This window comes from Sphaeramia orbicularis, chromosome 16 (genome assembly GCF_902148855.1).
Source record: "Sphaeramia orbicularis chromosome 16, fSphaOr1.1, whole genome shotgun sequence".
NCBI classification, from domain to species: Eukaryota; Metazoa; Chordata; class Actinopteri; order Kurtiformes; family Apogonidae; genus Sphaeramia; species Sphaeramia orbicularis.
Genome location: NC_043972.1, coordinates 50,641,141 through 50,665,642, shown reverse-complemented (window position 1 = coordinate 50,665,642; position 24,502 = coordinate 50,641,141). Strand labels below are relative to the sequence as shown.

At 36.7% G+C, this 24,502-nt stretch overlaps 1 protein-coding gene across 4 annotated transcripts in view; it reads left to right on the top strand.

Annotated features, from left to right (window-relative positions):
- The window catches only part of thsd7ab (thrombospondin, type I, domain containing 7Ab), a 277,249-nt gene that overhangs the window by 175,533 nt on the left and 77,214 nt on the right, over window positions 1-24,502 (top strand). For all 4 annotated transcript variants that reach the window (XM_030157281.1, XM_030157284.1, XM_030157282.1 and 1 more), the window contains 5 exons: window positions 746-861; window positions 6,003-6,138; window positions 11,122-11,225; window positions 15,701-15,895; window positions 17,760-18,026. In XM_030157281.1, the coding sequence (XP_030013141.1) occupies window positions 746-861; window positions 6,003-6,138; window positions 11,122-11,225; window positions 15,701-15,895; window positions 17,760-18,026 (818 nt within the window). The remainder of the gene's footprint in view (window positions 1-745; window positions 862-6,002; window positions 6,139-11,121; window positions 11,226-15,700; window positions 15,896-17,759; window positions 18,027-24,502) is intronic.

Below are 24,502 nucleotides of genomic sequence, written 5' to 3'. Positions count from 1 at the left end.
TGTTCATCTATAAAGCTCTGCTGGGTAAACTCCCAAAATATCATAATATACTAATTGTCTTTCTATTAGCTCTAGTACTTTCCATCTACATTGCTCCAAGTGGTTGCTCTCAATTGTTTCCGGAGTTCCGACAAACTTTGGAAAAACAGTGTTTTCCTACCATGCACCATGGTCGTGGAATAATCTTCAAAAAACTGTAAAACTACATACATTCATTTCTGTTCATGATTTTAAAAGTATCATGGGGAATGCAGTAAAGGAGGAATGTCACTGTTTTTATTGACACCATTATGGTAGAATAGTTATTGTGTTTTATTGCTCATTGTGTATCGTGTATGTGTTTTATGTTGTTGGACTTTGTATGGCTACCTTGGCCAGGTCTCCCTTGCAAAAGAGATTCCTAATCTCAATAGGACTTTCTGGTTAAATAAAGGCAAAATAAAATTAAAATTAAATAACTGCAAAAAAGTTCTTTAACCCTTACTGAGTTAAAGAAATTGGTGCACGTCTTTAAACCAGTTAGGATATAAAGAACTAACCCCCGCCATCATTATAATTGATGAATACTTATATAGTATTATATTATATACTATTATTATTACTATTATATAGTATTCATACATACAAACCACAAAGCCAAGAATTCACCACCGTACATTAACAAAGTTCTGTTTTTTCCCTTGATGGGTAATACTTGTATTGTTGGAAGTGTGTGTGATACTGTATGTGCTTTTGTCACCTTTAGGTGTCCAGATGGGCCTCGTCCCTCCACTGTACGTCCATGCCAGCTGCCATGTAGGAAGGACTGTATCGTGACTCCGTTCAGTGACTGGACACCCTGCCCTGTCGTATGTGATGCAGGTACAATAAAGAAAAAATTATTTAAATAATGTAAAGCAATACAGCTACATTGTTATGGATACGAAGTCACAACACTATTTGGTAGCACTTTACACTATAGTTCAAAGACATACTATAATTATTTGTTGACTTGTAAGTATCATGTAATTACGAAAATAATAATCACATGAGAGCTTGGTATCACCAACGCCTCCAACTGGATATTAGACCAAAATCTATATAATAAATGTAACAAAGTGACAAAAACAAAACTTAATTCAAGATTTTTTTTGCTTAATTCAAGCAAAAAAAATCTGCCAGTGGAACAAGTGAAAATGATCTTGGTAAGATTTCTTGAAATAAGATTTTCAAGATCTATCGTCTAAAAATAGGTTCTTATATCTCACTGGAAAGTTACTCTTTAGGTCATTATGTCTTATTTTAAGTGTGATGAGATATTTTGACTAGAAATGAGGAAAAATACACTTGTTTCTTTGTTTGTTAACACTCTAGCAGCAAAACTATTGGTTGAATTCATACCAAATTGGGTTTATACATTTCCAGTGACCCAGAATTGATCTCATTACATTTTGGGAATAGTAGGTCAAAGTTAAAATTTTTTATGAATTTTTAAAATCTTTTTTTTCCCCCATTCACTTATACTGGGCAAAATTTCAAATGTCTGTAGCAGCAAAACTATTGGTTGAATTCATACCAAATTTGGTTTTATAGATTGCCAGTGACCCAGAATAGAAGTCAGTACATTTTGAGAAAAATAGGTCAAAGTTAATTTTTTTTTTAGATTAATAAATAAATAAATAAATAAATAATGTGTGTGTATATATGTGTGTGTGTATATATATATATATATATATATATATATATATATATATATATATATATATATATATATATATATATATATATACATATATATATATACATATATATATACAGGGTGGGGAAGCAAAATATACAATATTTTGGGGCAGGGATTGAAAGACAGTGTATGACCAATTAGTTTATTGAAAGTCATGAGAATTTATTTGTCACAAGGAAATTTACATAATAGAAAATGTTTTTATTCTATGTGTCCTCCTTCTTTCTCAATAACTGCCTTCACACGCTTCCTGAAACTTGCGCAAGTGTTCCTCAAATACTCGGGTGACAACTTCTCCCATTCTTCTTTAATAGTATCTTCCAGACTTTCTCGTAATAGTTTTGCTCATAGTCATTCTCTTCTTTACATTATAAACAGTCTTTATGGACACTCCAACTATTTTTGAAATCTCCTTTGGTGTGACGAGTGCATTCAGCAAATCACACACTCTTTGACGTTTGCTTTCCTGATTACTCATATGGGCAAAAGTTTCTGAAAAGGTATGGATAATAGTGTTAGGTATGATTATGACATCAATATATGTTTGGTTTCAAAACAATTGACGTAGTGCCTGCTGAGAAAAAACAACTAAATGTTCATTGTAAATTTAGCTTCCCCACCCTGTGTGTGTATATATATATATATATATATATATATATATATATATATATATATATATATATATATATGTATATATATATATATATATATATATATATTTTTTTTTTTTTTTTTTTTTTTTTTTTTTTCCTATTAACTTATAATGGGTGAAATTTCACATGTCTATAGCAGCAAAACTATTGGCTGAATTCATACCAAATTGCATTTATAGATTGCCAGGGACCCAAAATAGATCTGATTGCGTTTCGGGAAAAGTAGGCCAAAGTTAAAATCTTTTATGAATTTTAACAACCTTTTTTCCCCCATTTTCTTATAATGGGCAAAATTTCAAATGTCTGTAGGAGCAAAACTATTGGTTAAATTCATATCAGATTGGGTTTATAGATTGCAGTGGCGATTTCTCATAGACTGCAAGGGAAGCCCGGCTTCCCCTAAAATTACAAAAATTAAATGGTTAAATATATACGGTTGTGTTGACATTTCATTAACTACAAATGTGTTAGAACACGTTCATCTCACAGGTGAATACGTTCAGAATCAGCTTTATCACAAATCAACGGACTTGATGTTGTTAACTTCTCATACATTCCCGTTGCGCTGTTTTCTCATATGATCTATGGTCAGTGCATTTGCCCATAGACACTCAGCACCCATGCACTTCAGTGGGACTGAGTGGAACAATTTTTTTCATTGCCTCAAAAATGGACAGTAATTGGATAAATGCCACAATGTTGTCCCGCCTCCAGACGCCCAGTGTCTCTGGGGGTGAATGGAGCTGTGGGTGGAGCTCCGCCGCGCTGGACACCAGGCTTCCACGCGTTGATTGGAGGATCAGTCGAAAGGCTGAATCACATTTGATTGACAGCTAGTTTGAGATACTCCTTCACTTGACAGAGTTCAGTTTAATACCATCGCGCTTTCTGCTTGTGAAATCAAGAGAGAAACCACTACGAAATTACTTGTTCATTTCTTGCACTGTAAATAAAACACACTCATTGTACTTCCTTGTTTGAATTTAACCTAATTTCAACGTTTTCTTGTTTACTTGGTACGATGAAGTCACTGATCATTTTCTTAAGAAGGAATGGAGGGCCGAATTTATGTTTAAATAACTTGACATTTTTTTGATGTAAGCCGACAATGAGCGTCCCCTGTCTGAAAGACGAGCAGCCGCCACTGATAGATTGTCAGTGACCCAGAATAGATGTCATTGCACCTTGGGAAAAGTAGGTCAAAGTTAAAATTTTTATGATTTTTAAAAATCTTCCCATTTACTTCTAATGGGCGAAATATATGCGAGGGGTGGGGTTTGTTGTGCCTGGCACCACTTGTTTATGAATTTCTTAAATCTTTTTTTTCCCCCATTTGCTTATAATGGGCAAAATTTCACTCATCTGTAGCAGCAAAACTATTTGTTTAATTCATACTAAATTAGGTTTATAGATTGCCAGTGACCCAGAATAGATGTCATTACATCTTCGGAAAAGTAGGTCAAAGTTCACATTTTAAATGAATTTTTAAATTATTTTTTCTTCTCCCGTTTACTTAAAATGGGCAAAATTTCAAATGTCTATAAAAACATCAATTTTGTTTGGCTACTGTGATACAAATTGTTCTCAGTTTCAACAGCTCTCAGTAATAACCTGATAATGATAAGGTCATACGTAATGATATCAGCATGTTACCACTGCTGGGAAACACTTTGGTGATTTTTAGGGATAATAGCCATTGCTAGTCTTTAATTGTTAAAGATGTTACCTCTTGATTATATGTTAATGGTGTTACATAATTGTTATCCCTTTCCATCAAACTATTACCATTTTTTAACTTAAAATACAGAGGTAAAATTGCGTTTCTTATGTTGTTGTTTTTTTAGTTAGTGTTAGTGGATTTTCTTAATGTCAATTTTGTGCGGTTTACAATGATGTGGATACAGAGAGGCTGCTTTAAATGTGCTGCGTGTGAAAACACATCCAGTGTTTGGGGCTCTGTGTATAGTGTCACATTCCATGAGCTCCACAAAGCAAACCACTTGTTTCTGGTTACAGGTAATTAATTTGACAGGTTGGCATGTTAGACAATCTTTGGGTCGACCTCTTTTCACACACCCGGAGAGCCAACTAGCCCACGGCTATGAATGCAAGGGAGTGTGACATACTGTTGTATCTGCCATATTGTGAAAGAAAACCATTGTTCAGATGAGGTCACCTCTATCAGACAGCCGTCACCCAAGCTGTTGATCTGTGGAGAATAGAAAAAAATTGATTTAGAGCACAAAATCATTACTGTCCATATTTTCAATGACCACCTCATATGACACTGTGTCATCAGATCTTGTTGTTCTTCTGCACTGGTGAAGGGCATTTTAATTTGATAGTCTCACCCTGAGAGGAGATTACACACCGCCCACAGTCAGAGGTTTAAGGCTGAGTTCAGGACTAGTCACAGGCTCATTGGAGGGCATTACTCCACCTGTAAATACTATACATAAATATAAATATATATATATAAATATATATAAATATATATATATATATATATATATATATATATATATATATATATATATATATATATATATATATATATATACACAGAGGGTGGGGAAGCAAAATTTACAATATTTTGAGGCAGGGATTGAAAGACAGTGTATGACCAATTAGTTTGTTGAAAGTCATGAGAATTTATTTGCCACAAGAAAATTTACATAATAGAAAATGTTTTTATTCTATGTGTCCTCCTTCTTTCTCAATAACTGTCTTCACACGCTTCCTGAAACTTGCGCAAGTGTTCCTCAAATACTCGGGTGACAACTTCTCCCATTCTTCTTTAATAGTATCTTCCAGACTTTCTCATAATAGTTTTGCTCATAGTCATTCTCTTCTTTACATTATAAACAGTCTTTATGGACACTCCAACTATTTTTGAAATCTCCTTTGGTGTGACGAGTGCATTCAGCAAATCACACACTCTTTGACGTTTGCTTTCCTGATTACTCATATGGGCAAAAGTTTCTGAAAAGGTATGGATAATAGTGTTAGGTATGATTATGACATCAATATATGTTTGGTTTCAAAACAATTGACGTAGTGCCTGCTGAGAAAAAACGACTAAATGTTCATTGTAAATTTTGCTTCCCCACCCTGTATGTATATATATATATATATATATATACATATATATATATTGTTACAATTGCAAATGTTTAGATGTTCACATGTTGATTTCTTTTTTGTTTTTTTTGCAAAAAAAAAAAAATCTGCAAAGCAAAGTCTAATGTGATCAAATTTCACACTGAAGTCAAAAATGGACCAGACCAAATTATTGGCACCCTGTCAAAATTGTGAGAAATAATTGCAGTTCAAGCATGTGATACACCTGTGATTTAGACCCACTTGTGTCAAGTAACAGGAGTGGGAAATATCGTGATCACACTTGTTACCAGTTGAAACAGAGAAAAGCTGAGTCAACCTTTGAGTTTTGTTTGTTTTTCCTTTGACATACATTTGGCAGTATTCATCTCCAAGTCCATTCTTCAAGGATCGATAGACCCGCCCATTAACAGAGCAGCTCAGCTTATCGTTCATCATTTTGGCATTTTTGTCATCACTTTTAAATGCACTACTTTACTACTTTAATATTTCTGTGTGTGTGTGTTCAGCTGGTAATGCCATGAAGAAAAAGCAATCAAGAAAACGACTTATCATTCAGCTGCCATCCAATGGAGGCCAGGACTGTCCAGAGGTGCTGGAGGAGGAGAGGGACTGTGAAGTCCCAAGGGTCTGTCCAGGGTTCAGGTAAGGATTCTGACCACTGATGGAATGGAGAGCCACACAGGTTGGACTTGTTTGGATGGGTTTATATATAGTTCAGGGATGGGAATTGGAAATGAGTTTGTATCATGGGTTTAGGTGCTCATTTACACAAAATTGTTTTTGGCAATGGACATTTTTATTGAGAACAATTTGTGAACACACATAATGCCGCAACTATATTTTTAAAAAATGTTTTATTTGTTTTATGTATGAAAGTTTGTGTCTGTAACTATTTAATGTACTGCTGCCCGTCTTGGCCAGGACATTCTTTTAATCTCAATGAGGTTTTCCTGGTTAAATAAAGGTTCAGAAAAAGAAGTAAGTGTCCATCAGCTTTATATTAAATACGCAAAAAAAATTAAAAATCAAAGTAAATAAATGGATTAAAACAGAGTCTACTACACTGACACTACCTTAAAATTATCACAACAGTCTTGTTTAAAATCCTGAATAATCATATCCTCATGAAGAGTATTTAGGATATGGTATATCACGCTCTCATAAACATCTGACTCTGAGTTAGTGGATGGACATTTCTTCCTCTAAGGTCTCAGCCTTAATTGATATTTTTCCACCAATCCTTAAGTGCCAGACATGTCTACAGTACACATACCATGGAGGGCCTGTTTCAGTCATATTTCAACAGTACTCATCAGTTTCAGCTTCCATTTACATTGGTGTCATGGTATCTGGTGCCATCTCTGCATTATTTCCAGTTTTGATGATTTTAAACCTGTTATGATAATACTTACGATAGCTGAAAATGGTATGAGTCTTATAATAGTAGGGTAAACTCTGGAGTTGTGTGGACCTTACCACAGACTGCTATACTCCTTCCCATCGTGTCACAATGTGTTTATGACTCAGATGATAGAATGAAGCACTGGATGAAACTAGTTTGATTATTAAAAAAAAGAGAAAAAACATAATGAGAGTGAATTGTGGTAGCAGTAATTATGTGTTCTTATATTTTAATGTTAGTACAATGTTAACATGAAGTTGATTTGCTGCCTGAGGTACATGTGTTGGTCATTCTATGCTTTATGTTTAACTAACTCTGAGCCTAATCCTGACCTCTAAGTTTATAAAAAGAGAAAAAAAAACCTTAGTAACTTTGATGACACGAGAGGGATGTGCTCAAGGACAAGAAAACCTAATCAACTGAGCTTTAAATGTAGATTACCTATGGCAGTGGAAAATCAAGCAGTAATACTTATGCGTTCATTTATTTAAGGTAAAAATAAGGACAAAAATAAATGTTGTGTGTATTTGTCTAAGAGCCCGGGTATAGTGAAAATTACGTTATTATATATTGACTTATATAGTGTTGGTACCTGATTCATTCTTTCATCATTTACCGTTCCTTTGTTTAATAGATTATATCTATTTATCCCTTCTCTAAACCTTACACCAGCATAGTGAAGCAGCCAACTGTAGCCTGTATGGATAATTAATAATCAACCATTACCGGGTGCCAGAACACCAATGTCAGGTATTATGGTAGCTTACAAACTAATATCATACAGGCTGTAAAACTGTATGTGTTCTCCCTCTCCTTGTCTCTAATGGTTTTGGATGTACTTTTGTATAATGTTATCTGAATGGATGGGGAAATGCAACAGGAGAAAGCAGAGCAGAAACTGTAAAGTTTGATGCAAACTTCATAGAATATGTTGCTGCAATAACTCGCTTAAAGTTAAACTCCTTTGGGAAACCCACACTTTCTCTCATTTCAAGGTTAGTAAACTTTGAAGTTTTCACTAAATCTAAAACGCAGCCCAGGACTCGACTCTGGTACTTTTTGTTGACTATAAATTGAGAGTGAAATACAGTTATTTGTTGGGTTTGATAAACAACAAAGTGCAGGTCAGAAAAGATAACCGTACTGTGAGAAAATGTGCCCATTCAGATTGAAAATTTCATTGAACCCTAGGGGAAATTTAATCATCCTTCAGTTCACAGAAAAAGGAGGAAAAGGATGAAAGAATAGGAAAAAAAAAAAAGAAATTAGAAGACCTAATCAGTGAATTATTTAGAGTAGTGAGTCTATCTTTAGAGTCCTTCTCACCACCACAGTCCTCTGTGAGTTCAGCTTCCTTTATTTGCATGTACACAGAATGAAACTGAAATTCTGTAAACTTTCACACACCTGTATAGGTTTTACCATTTTAAGATATAAAGCTTGTGTTTACACAGTATAATCAACACTCTGTATATTATTGAAAAGAGGAGTAATAACCAGATTAGTACCAGTGCCAGTTGTACTGAATGTTTAAACTGTACAGACTCTGAGAATACAAGACAATTGTACTCAATGTCTACTTTTTTCTATACCGAAAACTGACCAGTTGGTAAATAATTGGGCCAGTAAGCAGAATTGATAACACCTTTTTTGTTTTTTTGACTAAATGACTCTTACAAAATCTCATCAGCTTGATTACAGTTTTGAGTAACAAAGAGAACACCAAGCATTCAATGTGAAGAACTGAATGCAGTTCTATTTCACACAGTATCTGCAGTAGTAAAAGGTGTACATCTAGTCTTTACCTCAGAGGTATCAATCTCATCTTAGTTCAGGGGTCACATTGAGCCCAATTTGATTTCAAGAAGGCCGGATGAGTAAAATAATAGCCTATAAATAATGTGTACTCCAAATTTTTCTGTTTGCTTTAATGCAGAAATGTAAAATTGTATTATAAAAAGATTTACGTTTGCTAACTAACCTAAAACACCTGAAATTTCTTTAGAAAAATAAGTAAAATTTTAACAATATTATGCCTACCTTATCATTTATACATGTGCATGTGGATCTACAGACGCGGACAACATTTAGTAACAGGCATAATATTAAAATTTTGGAGAACTAAAATGAGTTTGACACCCTTGACTATTAATATTTTCAATGTAATATTTGCACTTCACAAATTTATCCTCCAGACCAGACTGGAACCTTTAACTGCTCAGTTTTTCCCTGCGGGCTATATGTTTGACACCCCTGTCTCACATGAATAATCTCTTAATTGCCCACTCTCAGTCAATCTTTTTGTAACTACAGCAGAAGCAATAACTCTGCCTGAGCCAACATTCTTGTTTTCATCAAAATAGAGCTTTGTCATTGGAGTCTCATTTCCATGTGTGCAACTGTACCTATAACTGGTTATTACTGCCTGTGTGATAAAGAGCATCAAACAAACAAAGCCATCAAATAAAAATGATGACCAGTGGCATTTCTTTAATGGCCTCAGCATCAGGAGGAGAAATATGACTAATCTTTAAATAAACGCAGACTGCTGACAAATGAAAGGACAAAGTAACATCAAGTGTCTCGCTAATGTGTTGTGTGACTATGCATCCACAATGCAGGGTGGTGTTTAGCGCCTCCCTGTTAAATCTCCCAGAGCAGTTTATTTAGGTTTAAATCTGGGGACTTTGGAGTCCATGGCTTGTGGCTCAAATCATTGTCATCAAACAATCCTAGACTGGATGGAGACAGAAAAAAAAAATCTTAAAATATCACAATAAAAGTTTTAATTACAATTACAGTAATTAATTTGTTTACCTACTCACTACTTCTTTGTTACTTTATTTGTATTTATTTCATTTTGAAATTTAATTCTTTTGCTTCCTTAGTATAACTGAACCAGTTACATGTTGAACTGGTGTATTTTGCTATTTTTCTTTTATTTGTCTGTGTTGTCCATCAGGCAGGTTGTCTTCTAGTATTGGTTGCTGGAGCAGAACTGGATCACCATTCAGTAACTTCTTGTGAGCTACTTGAGAAATTACTCAACCCATTTGTTGTCAAAAGACAAGGATTTCATGATTTGGTGAAAAGTCATATTGAAATAATTCCATTTACTACTAAAGTCACATATTACCCATTTATAAATGTCAAATCATAGCCAGAAACTTAAAGTAGCTGTCAGAGGTTGTGCTTTTTTCCCCACATATTTGCAATTAATCCCTTCTAAATGTGCATCATTGTGTGATTATTCAGTTGCATGGGCTGATGTATCAGTTAAGATTGTGATTTGAGTAATTGCACAACACTGAAACCGACTAAATCAAAGAAACTAAACTTCAATAAATAAGTCCTCCTTTTCCACGTTGTGGGGACCAGGGGGTTGTGACATCTTCTAAATGACTCCCTTCATTAGCCAAACAGATTTGAAGCCCTGGTCCAACAGTGACAACTATTAAGAGATGTGGGTTGCTGATGAGTGTTTACCTGCTGCCTATGTACACTGTGACTCCGAAAAAGACAGTGTTGAAAGTACTCAGTACTGTAAAAGGCTTTGTATTAATCAGTAAACAACAGTCTCCTTTGGTCTCTTTAATTAGATTTGTGTCGTCTCCATGAGACTGCAGCATTCACTGAATTAGTGCAAGAAACAAACAGAAAGGACAGAGTTTGTACTATATTATATGAGTGAGAAGCATTATGTCAACCAGCAGCTCAGAGAACAAAGCTAAAGCCAGACTTAAATGATGAAAATGTTGATTAAAGAGCTCTGGTTATTTCTATTAGCTAATCAATCAACAGCTTAAATGGTTTATTATTGTATGAAATACTACGTAGAAAGGTGTTAAAGGACATGAGCATTCTTACTACTGATAGTTTCAATGTTAGTTTTCACTCAAACACTGACACTACTAATATGAGCCTTTTGTTGATGTCCCTGAACCAACCCCTTCTATTCATGCAGTGACTGAAACATAAATTCACATTTTCCTTTGCCACTTTTCTTCAAAACAGGTAAATTTTGTGATATATATGGATGTCTGATCAGTCAACCAAATCTAGTCACTATAAGGTTTGGTGATATTTAACAGACAAAAAATGAAATAGACTGTTTGTCTGACGTCCTGTACAATTTTCATTAGCATGTTATTTTTGCATAGTAACACAAGGTAAACAGCCTATTCACATGCTGAGTAATGACTTTTTGGCTCATATCTATCCAGGTGGAAGACTCACAAATGGAGGAAGTGCCAGCTGGTCCCATGGTTTCTCCGACAGGACATCCCTGGTGCTCAGGAGACCTGTGGACCAGGACTACAAACAAGAGGTAAAGGAATCCTGTCTCTGTAGCCCTTTTTGCATCCTCAGCGAACCTTTCCTAATCATCGTAAATTAAATGTTTGCTTGTCACAATGATTCTGGAATGTGGCCATGAGTCAACAGCTGTGCCAAGGTTTACAGAAAAGGCTAGTTGACTCAGAACACACACTAAATATCCTCACACTCTGTGGACACAACACACATTGAGATACACTCGTAAAGCATGGCACTTGTATTTTTATTTTTATTATCAACAGTGAGTTTGGGAGGAAGTGTGCTCACTATTTGTCATGTGCCCCTTGAGACCTGTTTGACAGTTCGGGTTGTCTTACTGTGTCACCCCAGGCTCTTGTCATGCAGTTTTAATTGAATGTCTCTTGTTGAAATTTGAGAGAGGATGCAGTGCGATGCCTATAGCAGAACCTCCTGTTCATATGGGCTTCATGGTCTAATGACAAGTACTCTAAAGGAACCCTAGCTCTTTAAAGGCATATTTCTACTCACAGTTTTATGGAGGATGGTAGTCCTGAGATGCTTTCATAAAAATCCAATTTCAGGGGGTTACGCAGAATGATCAATTTCATTATGTTGCAGCTCTTATAGAAAGCCACTATTAGTACCTCTATTTCTGTTTCTTCTTCACCAGCTTGCATTAATGGACAATGAATCAATTTATTCATGGAAATTTTTCAAGGTTCGCTTTGCCGTCACTCACACCAGACTCACTCTACAGACTGATGCCATGTGACCCCCAGTGTCAAGGCCTTCATGCACTTATCATACCTTTGAGACTTTGAAATGACATTTTATTGATTATGGGCGACACAGTGTTGCAGTAGATAGCACTGTTGCCTCACAGCAACAAGGTCCTGAGTTCGATTCATGGACCTTTCTGTGTGGAGTTTGCATGTTCTCCCCATATTTGTATTCCAGCTTCCTCCCACCATCCAAAGACACCAAAGGCACTGATAGGTTAATTGGTCAACCTAAAATTGCCCATAAGTGTGAATGTGAGAGTGATTGGTTGTTTGTCTGTATATGTCACCCCTGCGATGAACTGGCGACTCGTCCAGGGTGTACCCCGCCTTCGCCCACAGGTAGTCGGGATAGGCTCCAGCACCCCCTGCAATCCTAGTGAGGATAAAGTGGGTTCAGAAAATGAATGAATGAATGAATTTTATTGATTATTATTTAATTATATTTATTTATTTATTTATAAAGTTCATTTGAAAGGGACAATGCATGTGCTTACCAATATTCCACTATTACGTATAAGCAGCACAATGTACAGGATAGAACATTCCATTCCAAATTAGGTCCAAGACACGTGACCAGGTTTAAGCTAAGATCATTACACTAACATATGGAACTGTAGTTAAGGAACACTTTCACACCTACCTCATTTTGTTGGACCTTTGAACTCTCCAGTTTGATCCAAATAAAGTATGCATATGTGAAACCTCCCCCCAGACCACAATGTGGACCAAACCACCTGCTTCTCATCTGAATGTTGTTCAGAGAAGACCAGTGTCTCCTCTGAACAACATTTAATGTGAGACAAATGTAAATTACATTTTTGGATAGCTCAGATTTTCAGAGCAATTACAGGAAGAAAAACAATCAGAAAGACATGAACAAATGATGTGTCGCCATCAGCTGTAACATGTCCATAAAGGAAAGCACAGCACACCGGCTGATGACTGAAGATGGCAGTGTGAGTTAGTCCACTACTAAAGTGTGTAAATAAAATTAATTAGATCAAATGTAAAAATAGTAGAACTTGTCGAAAGCCAACTTTCTTGACAGAATTAAAACTAGTAATGACTGAAAAAAAAAAAAAAACAACTCAAAAATACATTCTTCCAGTGTTAATATTGATGAAAAAAAATTAAATGTTTTTGCATAGTTGGACATTTATACCATTGCCATGTAATTTATATTTGATGTAATGCTTTCTTCCATTCTTCTAAGGTGTCCCTCATGATTCATGAAAAAAACTCTAACACTAAAACTAAATAAAAACTAGTTTAAACCAGCCAGTTCTGCAAAATGAAATCATCAGAATTGATACAAACATGACCATGGGTTGAAGGATGAAGTAATTAAAGTCAAAGGTCTGTGTCACTGTGATCTCACAAAAATGTGTGGTCCATAAGATGTTCTGCACAACACTTATCTGCCCCATTATTCAATTCCTGTCTGTCCAATCTGAAAATGTAGACAATATGTTCTTCACAGGAAATGCTTCACTGGAATCAATAAGACGACTTCCATTTCACCAAATAGACACACAATACCTGTTTATTCAATGTAGTCTTCACTTTTTGCATAATGATTTGGGACAGGCAGAGACATAAAGTCCAATTTGACTGGTTGCTGGAGGTAATTCTAGTTTAGCAGGGCAGAGGGTTTCGTAAGAGGAAAACACCTCTGCTGTGACACTAATAAACACAGATTACAAACCAGAGCAATTTTCTCTGTCTCTCATGGTCTTTCATACGTACTCTCTCATGCTCTCTCTCACCAGATAAGACCTGACCTCATACACCGCCAGAGGGAGGTTTTCCAAACAAATAGCGAGTGCCCACAGGGGTTCAGCAAAAAATGTGCTTAGAGATTGATTTCTCTACAAGAGAACAGCCCTGCAGATGGTCTAAATCACAAGAAAATGAAATATTGCAGCAACACAAGTAATACCCTTTATTGGAAGAACAAAGAGCAGGGTGATGCAAGCTAAAACGAACTGACTTGTGCGCTTCAAACCAATTGATGCAGAGATGCATTTATGTCTGCTGTGCTTATTATTATTATTTAACCTCCTCTGTGAAATGTAAGATATGTTCTATCTATTTTGTACTTTTTAGTGGCCTCTTTTGACATTGTATTAAGCCAAGTGATGAAATGGTCAGACACTTTTGCAAATCAATGTGTTTGTAACACATTGGGAAAAAAGGTACATCACATTTACTATTAAGCGTCAGTTCTCTTTGGTTATTCAATTCCCTTTGTCTCCATCTACAGCATTTATACCCATTAGCTCCATCTGATGTTTACAAAAAACTTACTACTATTTCACCATCATCAGTGTATCTTTATACTTAGTTTAATTTGACATCAAATTCACTGATTCATACGCTAAGTAACATTGTATTTTACGCTTTACAGTATTGTTTTCTTTTGCCTGTTAACGTAACTGGTAATAAGTCATGCTGACTTGTAATTGGGTCAGTGCTAGAAAGGATTGTCCATACCCTGCTCTTATTGGTTATTTTGGCCACTATTCTCTATTTAATACACCACATTGTCAAGGCACTGTCAAATATATACAGAGGCTTTAAAACTATTAATGAACATAATTAGTAGAGCTGCAACCGATTAATCGATTAGGTGCTTGAAGCGAATGCAAAAATTCCTGATTCGATGAATTGACTCGAATTGATTGAAGGGAAATATTCTATTGCAGTTTTCCTGAACTGAAGCTTCTTTGTGCATTACAATAAGCGTCCAGGTGAAACATAACAGTGGAACCAATGTTTAACAGCAGAGAAATGAAGGAAACAAAGCTTTGATTCATGAGAATTGTGGTTGAATTATTTTTTTGGATCACTTTGAGTCAATTAATTGGTTGCAGCTCGAATAATTAGTACAGCCATGACCGAAAGCACAAATGGTTTCAGCAGGTTTCTGAGCTAAAAGTTTGGTTTGCAAAATTTCAGTAAATGGTCTCAGACCTCATATAGTGACACTATTTCAATGGTGCTTTGGCCAACTTGCACAGTTAATAAGTTAGAAACATAGGGCTTCCCTAATCCAAATGACAAATGGCATGGAATAACGAATGACCACTAGGGTTAAGGGTTAGGGTCAGGGTTAGGGGTTAGGGTCAGGGTTAGGGGTTAGGGTTAGGGTTAGGGTTAGGGGTTGGGATTAGGGTTAGGGGTTAGGGTTAGGGGTTAGGGTTAGGGGTTAGGGTCAGGGTTAGGGGTTAGGGTTAGGGTTAGGGTTAGGGGTTAGGGTTAGGGTTAGGGGTTAGGGTTAGGGGTTGGGATTAGGGTTAGGTCATGTGTTATTCCATGCCATTTGTCATTCAGATTAGGGAGGCCTAGAAACATGAAATGTTGTCATTTTTATATGAAAAAGAAATTACAATTATTGACATATTTTGATTTTTAGCCATACACTCAGCACCCACTTTATTAGGTTCACCTTACTATTACCAGGTGTACCTAAAAAAGTAGCCAGTGAGTGTGCCTACACCTTCGTTTTTAGATGTGCCTCATTCAAGTTGTTAAGTGCAGACCTCGGAAAATGAGTAGATTGTTCAGTCACTTAAATCCTCATTCATGATCATTGCACATTGTCTTTCTCTCTGCAATAACTCATCTGACTATTGGTCCATCTATCCAAATATTATTAATTGCATAATTACATATTAAACTATATAATGGATCTTTTTGACCTGTCTTGCTCTAATTCTTCCAGCTGTGTCATGTCGCCAGCTTGATGGGATGCAAGCTGACATGAGTGAGTGTCTGAAATTTGCGAAAGCCATGCCTGCTATCACTCAGCGCTGTCAGCTCCCCTGCCAGGACGACTGCCAGCTCACCAATTGGTCCAAGTTCTCGTCCTGCACAGCTGATTGTGTGGGGGTCCGCACTAGAAAGAGGGCATTGATAGGTGAGTGTATAATGTGGCACCATATCAATTATAGGCTTTTTACTTTGGACCCTTTTTTTCCTGGTAAGTCTATCTCTACCGGCAACTTAACATCTGTGTGGAACACCCTAAGAGAAGGGCAGTAAAATAAAACACAATATCATAGATCTGCTCAACTATACACTCATTAGATTAAAATTGCAATCTGAAGAAAACGCTCTTCAGACTTTGTTATGCATCAGTGCAGTAATGCATAGACAAGAGAACATTGAGAAAATACAAAATAAGTCAACTCCAGACTGTGAGAAAGTGGATTTGAGCAGCTTTTAATTCACTGGGATGTGAAAGTCAAATATATTTTGGCCCATTCACCTCAGTTAAAGAGTAAAGAGGTCATATATTCAATAATACCACCCTATAAAGTAGTAGTCTATCATCCTTAGCTGCAAATCAGGGAAGAAAAGAGATAGATTTTGTGATTTTTACCAGAAGGCCATACATGTATTAGGGTGCATTTATCAGCATTATGGTAGATGTTAGCCTATCCCTTATGGATTTACCATTAAATATATAGTTCCTTCTCCTTTTTTACACACTGACTTGTTAGTGAAAGGCAGAATACACCAAAGTGAACATCCTCTACTCCGTATTAAATCTTAGCAATCTACCCACAGTCCAGAAAGATGGCAAAACATTTCAGTCAGGGAGTCGTTTGAAGTGGAACATTGCTTTAAGTTGAAGCTGTAGTCTTGTGGTTTCTGTTGCATCACTGTAACTCTGAAATATAATAGAGTGGCAGTGTAACACTTAGGTTCAATTAGCACCAATCAGCACTGATGTTTTGGCAGTACAGACTTGTCAAACTTGTATTGTAATGATTACAGAGCAATAGGAAAGAAAACTTAGAGCGGGACTAACTTGATGGAGATAGTTGCTGCATACAGACACTGCAGACCAGGAGAAAGAAAATAATCAATACCATATCTCCTATGCACATGGAATACAACTCCAAATGATAGGCTGCCATGAGTAAAAAGTTTCATTGCAAACTGATGGTTGATTAATGGAGCTTGAAGTTTCTGAAGGTAAAAAAAAGAAAAAAGAAAAGTGTCAAGCTGTTTCAGTCTGAAAGAGAACTCTGCTTGAAAAAGCTTTGCTGGTGCAATCTATCATCAAGACTTGCTGTCCCCAGCATGCATGTGGGATTCGGTGTCGTACTTTTCTTGGAGAGTAAACAAGACTTTGCAAGTAGCGTTATCAAATTGTGAAAGTCAGAGGAAATGGGGAGTCAATTCGTCTGAGGTGAGTTGCCGCATCCATGTCTCTTTGGAGTCCTCTGGAAGAAGCAACAATAGAAACAAGTGCAGGAAAACCCACTGATACTCTTGCAACACCAACATCAACCTGGTGCTCGTACCTGTTTGGAGTCAGTTCAACTTGCAGACCCACTAGGAACCAGTATGTTTTTCTACAGGCAAGACAGCCAACAGAGAGCCACATCATAATATCATGGTGCAGGTCTTTATATACAAATTCACAAAACCCTGAAACATCACAAAAAAATTTATATACTTTGGAGAAGTTGAAAAATTGGTATACTGATAAAAGATAAATGTGAACAAGCGCAATGGTAACAGATTTGATGAATAATTTATACCAAATAAAGTTTTGTAGGTTAAAACATAAAAAATGGTGTGTAAATGGAAAATGTATCATATAAACAAATTAGCATTTAATAAGATATTTAATTTGAATGTGGGATTCTGTGTTTTACTTTTCTTAAGTTCTTATGTAATTCAGCTCTAAAGTAGCAGTATAAGATTATTGAAGTCTCAGGAGACATGTGGGTCACTTTTTCTTTACTCTGTCCCTTGGCACTTCTCAGGAAGAAGCAAGAAGAAAGACAAGTGCAAGAACACACAGATGTACCCTCTGAGTGAGACCCAGTACTGCCCCTGTGACAAGTACAATGCTCAGCCCGTGGGGAACTGGTCTGACTGCATCCTGCCAGAGGGAGGTCGAGCAGAAAGTGTCCTTGGAATGAAAGTTCAGGGAGATATCAAAGAGTGTGGACAGGGCTATCGCTACCAGGCCATGGTGTGCTACGACCAGGACAACAGGCTGGTGGAGACCTCACGCTGCAACAGCCATGGTCAGTTCATGCATGTGTCTCTACAGAACATTATCCTCTGAGTTTCTTTATTTACTGCTTTGAATTTAGAGCTGCAGCTGTCTACTATTTTTGTAATCAATTAAGCTATTGATTATTTTCTTCAATTAAATGATTTTTTGATTAGGTGGGAAAAAATATTAAAAATGTGAAAAAGACATGTCTGAAAATGACAAACAGCCTTCATTCCAAAACCAGCTGAAACAACAACCAAAAAAGTATACTGAACAAAAATTTAAACACACTATGTACAGTATTTGTGTAACTCGAGACACGTGGCCCATGATGTCTTATAATTGTTAGACATGGTTAATTCTCTTGACTTATAAACAAACTTTGTGTCCATCTCTGCGAGTGAGGACTCGCTCAGTGGTCAAGTGATTCCACCGACAACACAGGTGTAGCTTGTCCAGACGCTGCTCAAACAGGATTAGCAGTATTCAGGCCAGGGCCGGACTGAGACTCATTTTCAGCCCTGGAGTTTCATATCTCAGACTGGCCCACTTTAGATCACGACCAATTATTATTAAAATCATGGAATTATAACCTTACATGTTAGGTCTACACACTGTTCTGCAAAGCCATGTAATTCAGTGTATTTTCTAAAATATTTCCAATTCAGTGCAAGTAAAGGTTGCTTCACAATGTGGATTTATTTCAACAGTGAGCGCACATCGACATCTCCAACATTATTATTCCTCACAACACAACAACAACAGAATCTATATTTTTGTTCTTATAAGTGTTAACATTTTTCAAACCTTTAAAATGTTTGAAATGAAATAAAAGAATATATAAAAATATTAAATAAAAAAATAATACAAAAAATAAAGCCTGCTGCAATTTCTCATAACTCTATCATTTTTGTATCCTCTGCAACAAAAGATTTCCATCACAACTTACTTGCGGTTTGTTCCATCTTTGCTATTGAAAACTTTTGGCATAGTGATATTAGGGGTTTGATGAGGACGATAAGAAAAAAATGTCTGTATATCCTGTGACTGAGGGCGAGCAAAACAATCAAAGCTAACAGCAGACTCATCTTCATTTGTCTCATTTGTGCCTAGTGGTTGTGCTGCTGAGCTGCTCCTCTGTCATCAGTAGACTCTGCTCTCCCTTTCACACTTCCTCCAGTTTCCTTAGACTCGCCTGCACCTGTATCACAATAAAAAATAATATCTACAGACATTTTGACTTACTTAACCAATTCAGATATTTACACTGGCAAAATATGCAGGCTTATTTAATATTACTTTATGCTATTGCCTTTCAGTTGTGGGCTTTGTGTATTTACTGTCTCACTTTTAATGATAAAAAATAAAATAGGTCAGTACTATCGTTTGGGTATAGAAAGTGGTTTTAGTGGAACTAATGCTTGTTCACACAGTCTGTTCCAACAGCTCACCTTTTCCTTCCATCCTGACAGGAGCAATCCCCTCATCACTACTGGCTCCTGGCTCTGCTTCTGACACTAAATCACATTTTAAAAATGGTCATAATTCTCAGCACAAATCTTCTATTTTACAAAGCCTTGGTGTCAGTTTCATTCATGTAGTGCTGAATCATCTAGCATCTCAGAGCACCTTTCATATTGAACAGGCCTACACCATACTCTTCATTGTAGCCTATTTATTCTAATAATCTTCCCTCTATGAGCAGTCCTACCTGCCCACTCTGGACTTGTGGGCTCATGGCTGGTGTCTGCTGCTGGATCTGCTTTCTGACTCTGAGGAGCTACAAGACAAAGTTTCCCAGTTCTGTGGCGTCGCATCATACTATTATTTAAAATGCATAACGTTATGTTACACGCCACAATGCCACACATTTCACTGACTCGATAATTAACTAGCTCGAAAGGTGGTTTACCCGGTTCATCATCCTCATTAGTTGTTTCCAACCGGGAGGTCGTTTTTGTGAAAAAGTTGCAGATTTTGTCACATTTGGCTGCGTTTGCTCCCAGAGCTTTCCTCTTTTTAATTCTTGCTTCTCCACACCACCCTTGCTCTTTCCATTATTCATGTTTCAAACAGCAAACACAGCTGACCATCGGCAGCCTACAGAGCACAGATCGTATATGCTCCACAGCTACAGTAGAGACACACGAGATATGGAGTTGTGATTTCTTTCAACCGGCTCCCACCGTGTCCACATGAATGTCCCTGAATGCCAGACACCACTATCATGTTCTACTAGTCTTCTACTAATTCTTCTCATCTGTACCACATTTATCAACAGAATGAACTATGTGCGATTTAATATATTGCGCAAGACCTATTGCTATTAAAAAGTTAGTGTCACATGGTGCGTTTATATTTTTACCCAGTGTATCAAAAAAGATATATTAAAAAAATCTATATAGAAATAACAACAACAACAGTATTAAAGTATATATAAAGTATCTATAGATATAAACAACAAACAAGTCAAATGACATCTACAAACAATGTGCACATTTGTATCAAACTTACTAACAACTTAAGATGGAACTAACATACAACTGAAAAAAAGCCAAGTATTTGTAATGTTTGTGTGAAAGCTTAAAAGTTTAAAGGACTAAGTGATGGTTTCAATGAAGAAGTGAACATATAGACCTTTTCTGCCTTTATGTCCTCATCTCCACACTATTTCTCTTGATCCTGGCATCATCTGCGTCACAACAAAGCTTTGATTCAGGAAAATTGTGAATAATTTTTTTTTTTATTGATTTGAGCTGATTAATTGTTTCAGCTGTAATTAAATTGTCAATATGTAAGATGTGTTTGCTCATGTTAAGGAACTTGCATAAGCTGGAGATTCGTCTAATTGGACAAGTGGTGCGAATGCATAAATGGGTCACATGATTAATCCGTCAGCACTAGTGAGTTTAGTCTGCTGTTCTGCCACTCTCAAGACAACATTAACTTCAGTTAGCTGAGAAATGGGGTCGCCTAACAGCAACAAACTATCAGTTTAACACAGACTCCAACATACATAAGCACATGTCATATTACAGATTGGACACTTATAGAGTTAGGTCACCAAAATCTAAAAAAACTAGTATTGTCAAAATGATGTTGCATTTAAAGCTGCACAAACTGCACTTCTCTGCCCTTAGTCGAAATCAATAAGACTAAGTAAAAAGATAGATGAACTTGACCCATTTCAAGCTGTGGAAGTGTTTCCATATAGAGCCGTAGAGTAGAGCAATACAGTCATGTCTGACTGAATCTCGTCAGCAATCAGAAATACAGCTATCATCATCTTTAACTGGGGTGACACAGAGGGGCAGTGGATAGCACTGTCGCCTCACAGCAAGAAGGTCCTGGGTTCGATTCTAACACCAGCCGATGGGGGGGACCTTTCTTTGTGGAATTTGCATGTTTTCCCCATGTTTGTACAGGTTCTCTCTGGGTACTCCATCTTCCTCCCACCGTCCAAAGACATGCACTAATAGGTTAATTGGTTAAGCTAAATTGCCCATAAGTGTAATTGGTTGTTTATATGTCAGCCCTGCGACGAACTAGCGACACATCCAGGGTGTACCCCACCTTCGCCCATAGGTAGCTGGAATAGGCTCCAGCATTCCTGCGATAAAGTGGTTCTGAAGATGACTGAATGGATGAATGAATGAATCACATTTAACCCCTACCTCTCTGAAAACACATATGACCATCTAAAACCTCTCAGCATGAGGTACATTTTCATCAGCTTGAAAACTGCGCTGAAATAGGTAGATTTCCTTGTTTCCATTCAGCCCACTTGCTTTAAATATGCTGTATTTGTAGATTAGCAGAATTTGTACACAAATAACTATTGAGCTCTGCTGCTTTAACAAACTGCATACTTCTTACAGTAACTTTTTCTTGTGTAACTATGTGTTCTAATGCAACATCTGCTCACAATAGCAAAGCTACACCTCATGTTACTGGACCAAAAGCTGTTGTCAACAGACACCACCAGAGTTTTGTTTGTTTCCTTCTATGCATTTTGGTTGAACTAACATAGCTAATTTTGAAGTTTAGTTGTGAAGCTCTTTTATTGATTAGGTAATATGTTGTTGTCCGTCCTAGTTACATTTACCCAACTGGTTCTAAAGTACATCATAGTGGGAGATGTGCAGTACATGATGCCATCTTCAGATATACACAGATGCATATGCAGCTGATGGAAACATATGCTGAAGCACTTCGTTGTGACAGTGACATGACGCACCATTTTTTAGACAATGTAAGCAGACAGCTCTTTTTAAGTACCTGAATGTAAAGGAGGACTCAGTTAAAGAGTTTCTATAGTGAAAAGAACTTATCTGAGTTCTGATCTTTATTTGACAATCTCTTTCTCCCCTATATTTTCTGGACTGTTGTCTACTTGTATGAAGGACAGCTGACAGCTGAACATGGAACATGTGTTTTGGTGTTAGTCGTCATTTACATGATTGCATTTAAGAAAAAATAATTGCCTTGGATGGTTTTGAAATTGAACCAGCAACAACACAAATTGAATTTAAATATACTTCTTTTGTGTTAAGTCTGGATTATGTATGTGACTTCACATTAATGTATCCATTAGTAAAACTTTTATTCTTAAAAAGTAGAATTGTAAAATGAAGTAAAGAGCTGTCAGTGTTCAGACCAAAAGGAACCCATTATTCATTACTTGGGTTTTGTTTTAATTTCTCAGTTTTGTTTTGTTTTTTTGTTTTGTTTTGTCTTGTTTGTTTTTCTTTGCATTTATTTCTGATGGAAAAGCTGCTGCCAAGCTGATGCAGTAAAAGGGATTTTTTTCTTCCTACCACTAAAAAAAAAAGGTTTCTTACAGGAAACGCTGTCCCTGATACTGGAACAACATGCTACTGACAATTTTTGATGGGAGTACTTTCTGTTGAAGATATGCTCCTTATATAAAAACTATTCAGTTATAATCATATAGATTCTCCTCCAGAGAACTGGGTCATTATTTCTACAAAAAAAATATTCTGTTGAATTTTTAAAGTGTCATTTTTCAGTGCGGTGAGCACTACAAATGAAATCCCATTCATTCCCATTATATTGAAATGGCAACAGGAAACTCAGGGGTGGTGTGTTGAAACTGTATGCTTTCAGTTGCATCTTGTAGCTTTATGATTAAGATATGTGTGAACTGGTATCTAAGAACGAAAGGATTTTTCATTTATTCCAAAATGTGACCCCAATGATTGCTGCAGAGACACAAAGGAGGACTTGTTTATTCTGTAGAGAATTAGATTCCTCTTCTCCAGCCGTGACTTCTTGGTTTCAGATGAGAAATACGTATGTGCAGATGCAAGAAATGTTTTTGTTGGGTTCTATATTCATCTGAAGCGAAGGATTTTTGTGTGCACATATGAAACCCCCACCCATGGATGTTCTCGACTCATTTTGAATACTGAATTTCATATAAGGAGGCCTTTTCTGGCACACTCCTGTCAGAATCATTTGCTGCTCATCATAAGGTCTTATCTTAGATCCAAAATACTTCAACTAAGAATCTGGGCTACACAAACCCGTTGTGAAATTGCTGTGAAATAGAATGTGGGAGATGTTCAAATGAATACATCAGTATTGTGCACATACAAACATGGTTTTAGTTTTCTTGTGTCTGAGTCACAGAGATGTGTCAGTTAATCTGAGTGTTAGTGTGACAAGAGCTCAGTGTAAGGATGCTACTGCTGCAGCATTCCTCTGTGTATTTTTACACCTATACCAGTGTGTAAGGCTGTGTGTGCATCCATGTATTCATCTTTCAGCATCATTGAGCTCAGGAAAAAGCAGAAGTGTTCCTTGAGGTGTACACAAAAACAAAATGAACCCCACAAGGCTTAGAAACAGTGCAGATATCATTAAATCTCTCTTTCATACCCCTCATTCAGTCCGTCCACCCCACCCCCCTCCACTGTGACTCCTTCCTTCATTTTCTGTGTCATTCCCTCCATCTCAGACATCATCGCTTTTAATCTTCATAGAGGAGGAGACAGGGCCCTTCCATGACTTGGAGCCTGACACAATGCCCTTAGCTACGATGGTCGTCAGGCAAACTGTGCTACTGTTATCTTTACTTCCCACAGACATCAAAAGAATCATGGGGGATTATCATTAAAAGTGATGGTGAGCCAGGCTTTGTGCCGTTGCTCCCTTTCAGATCACTGTATGAGGAGCAGTGACTGTTAGCAGTGGAAATAAAGCTGAATCTTTTAAAGCACCGTTCTGGACGGTTGCTCACTGTTAATTGATTTGTCATTGAGGTTCAGCACAGCCACAGGAGCTAACAGTCTGAGGATTGTATTTTCCAAGACAAATTACAGAGGCAAATGTATCAAAAAGCAGACAGATTTGTGCTTAGAGCTTCTGGATAAATAAACTCACAGCAGCCTTCTAACTATGTAGTTTAGGGTTTTGAGGAGGCGTATAATCCTGCAATTAATTCACTTGTCAGTATATTTTTCAAACTGTTATTTATATTAT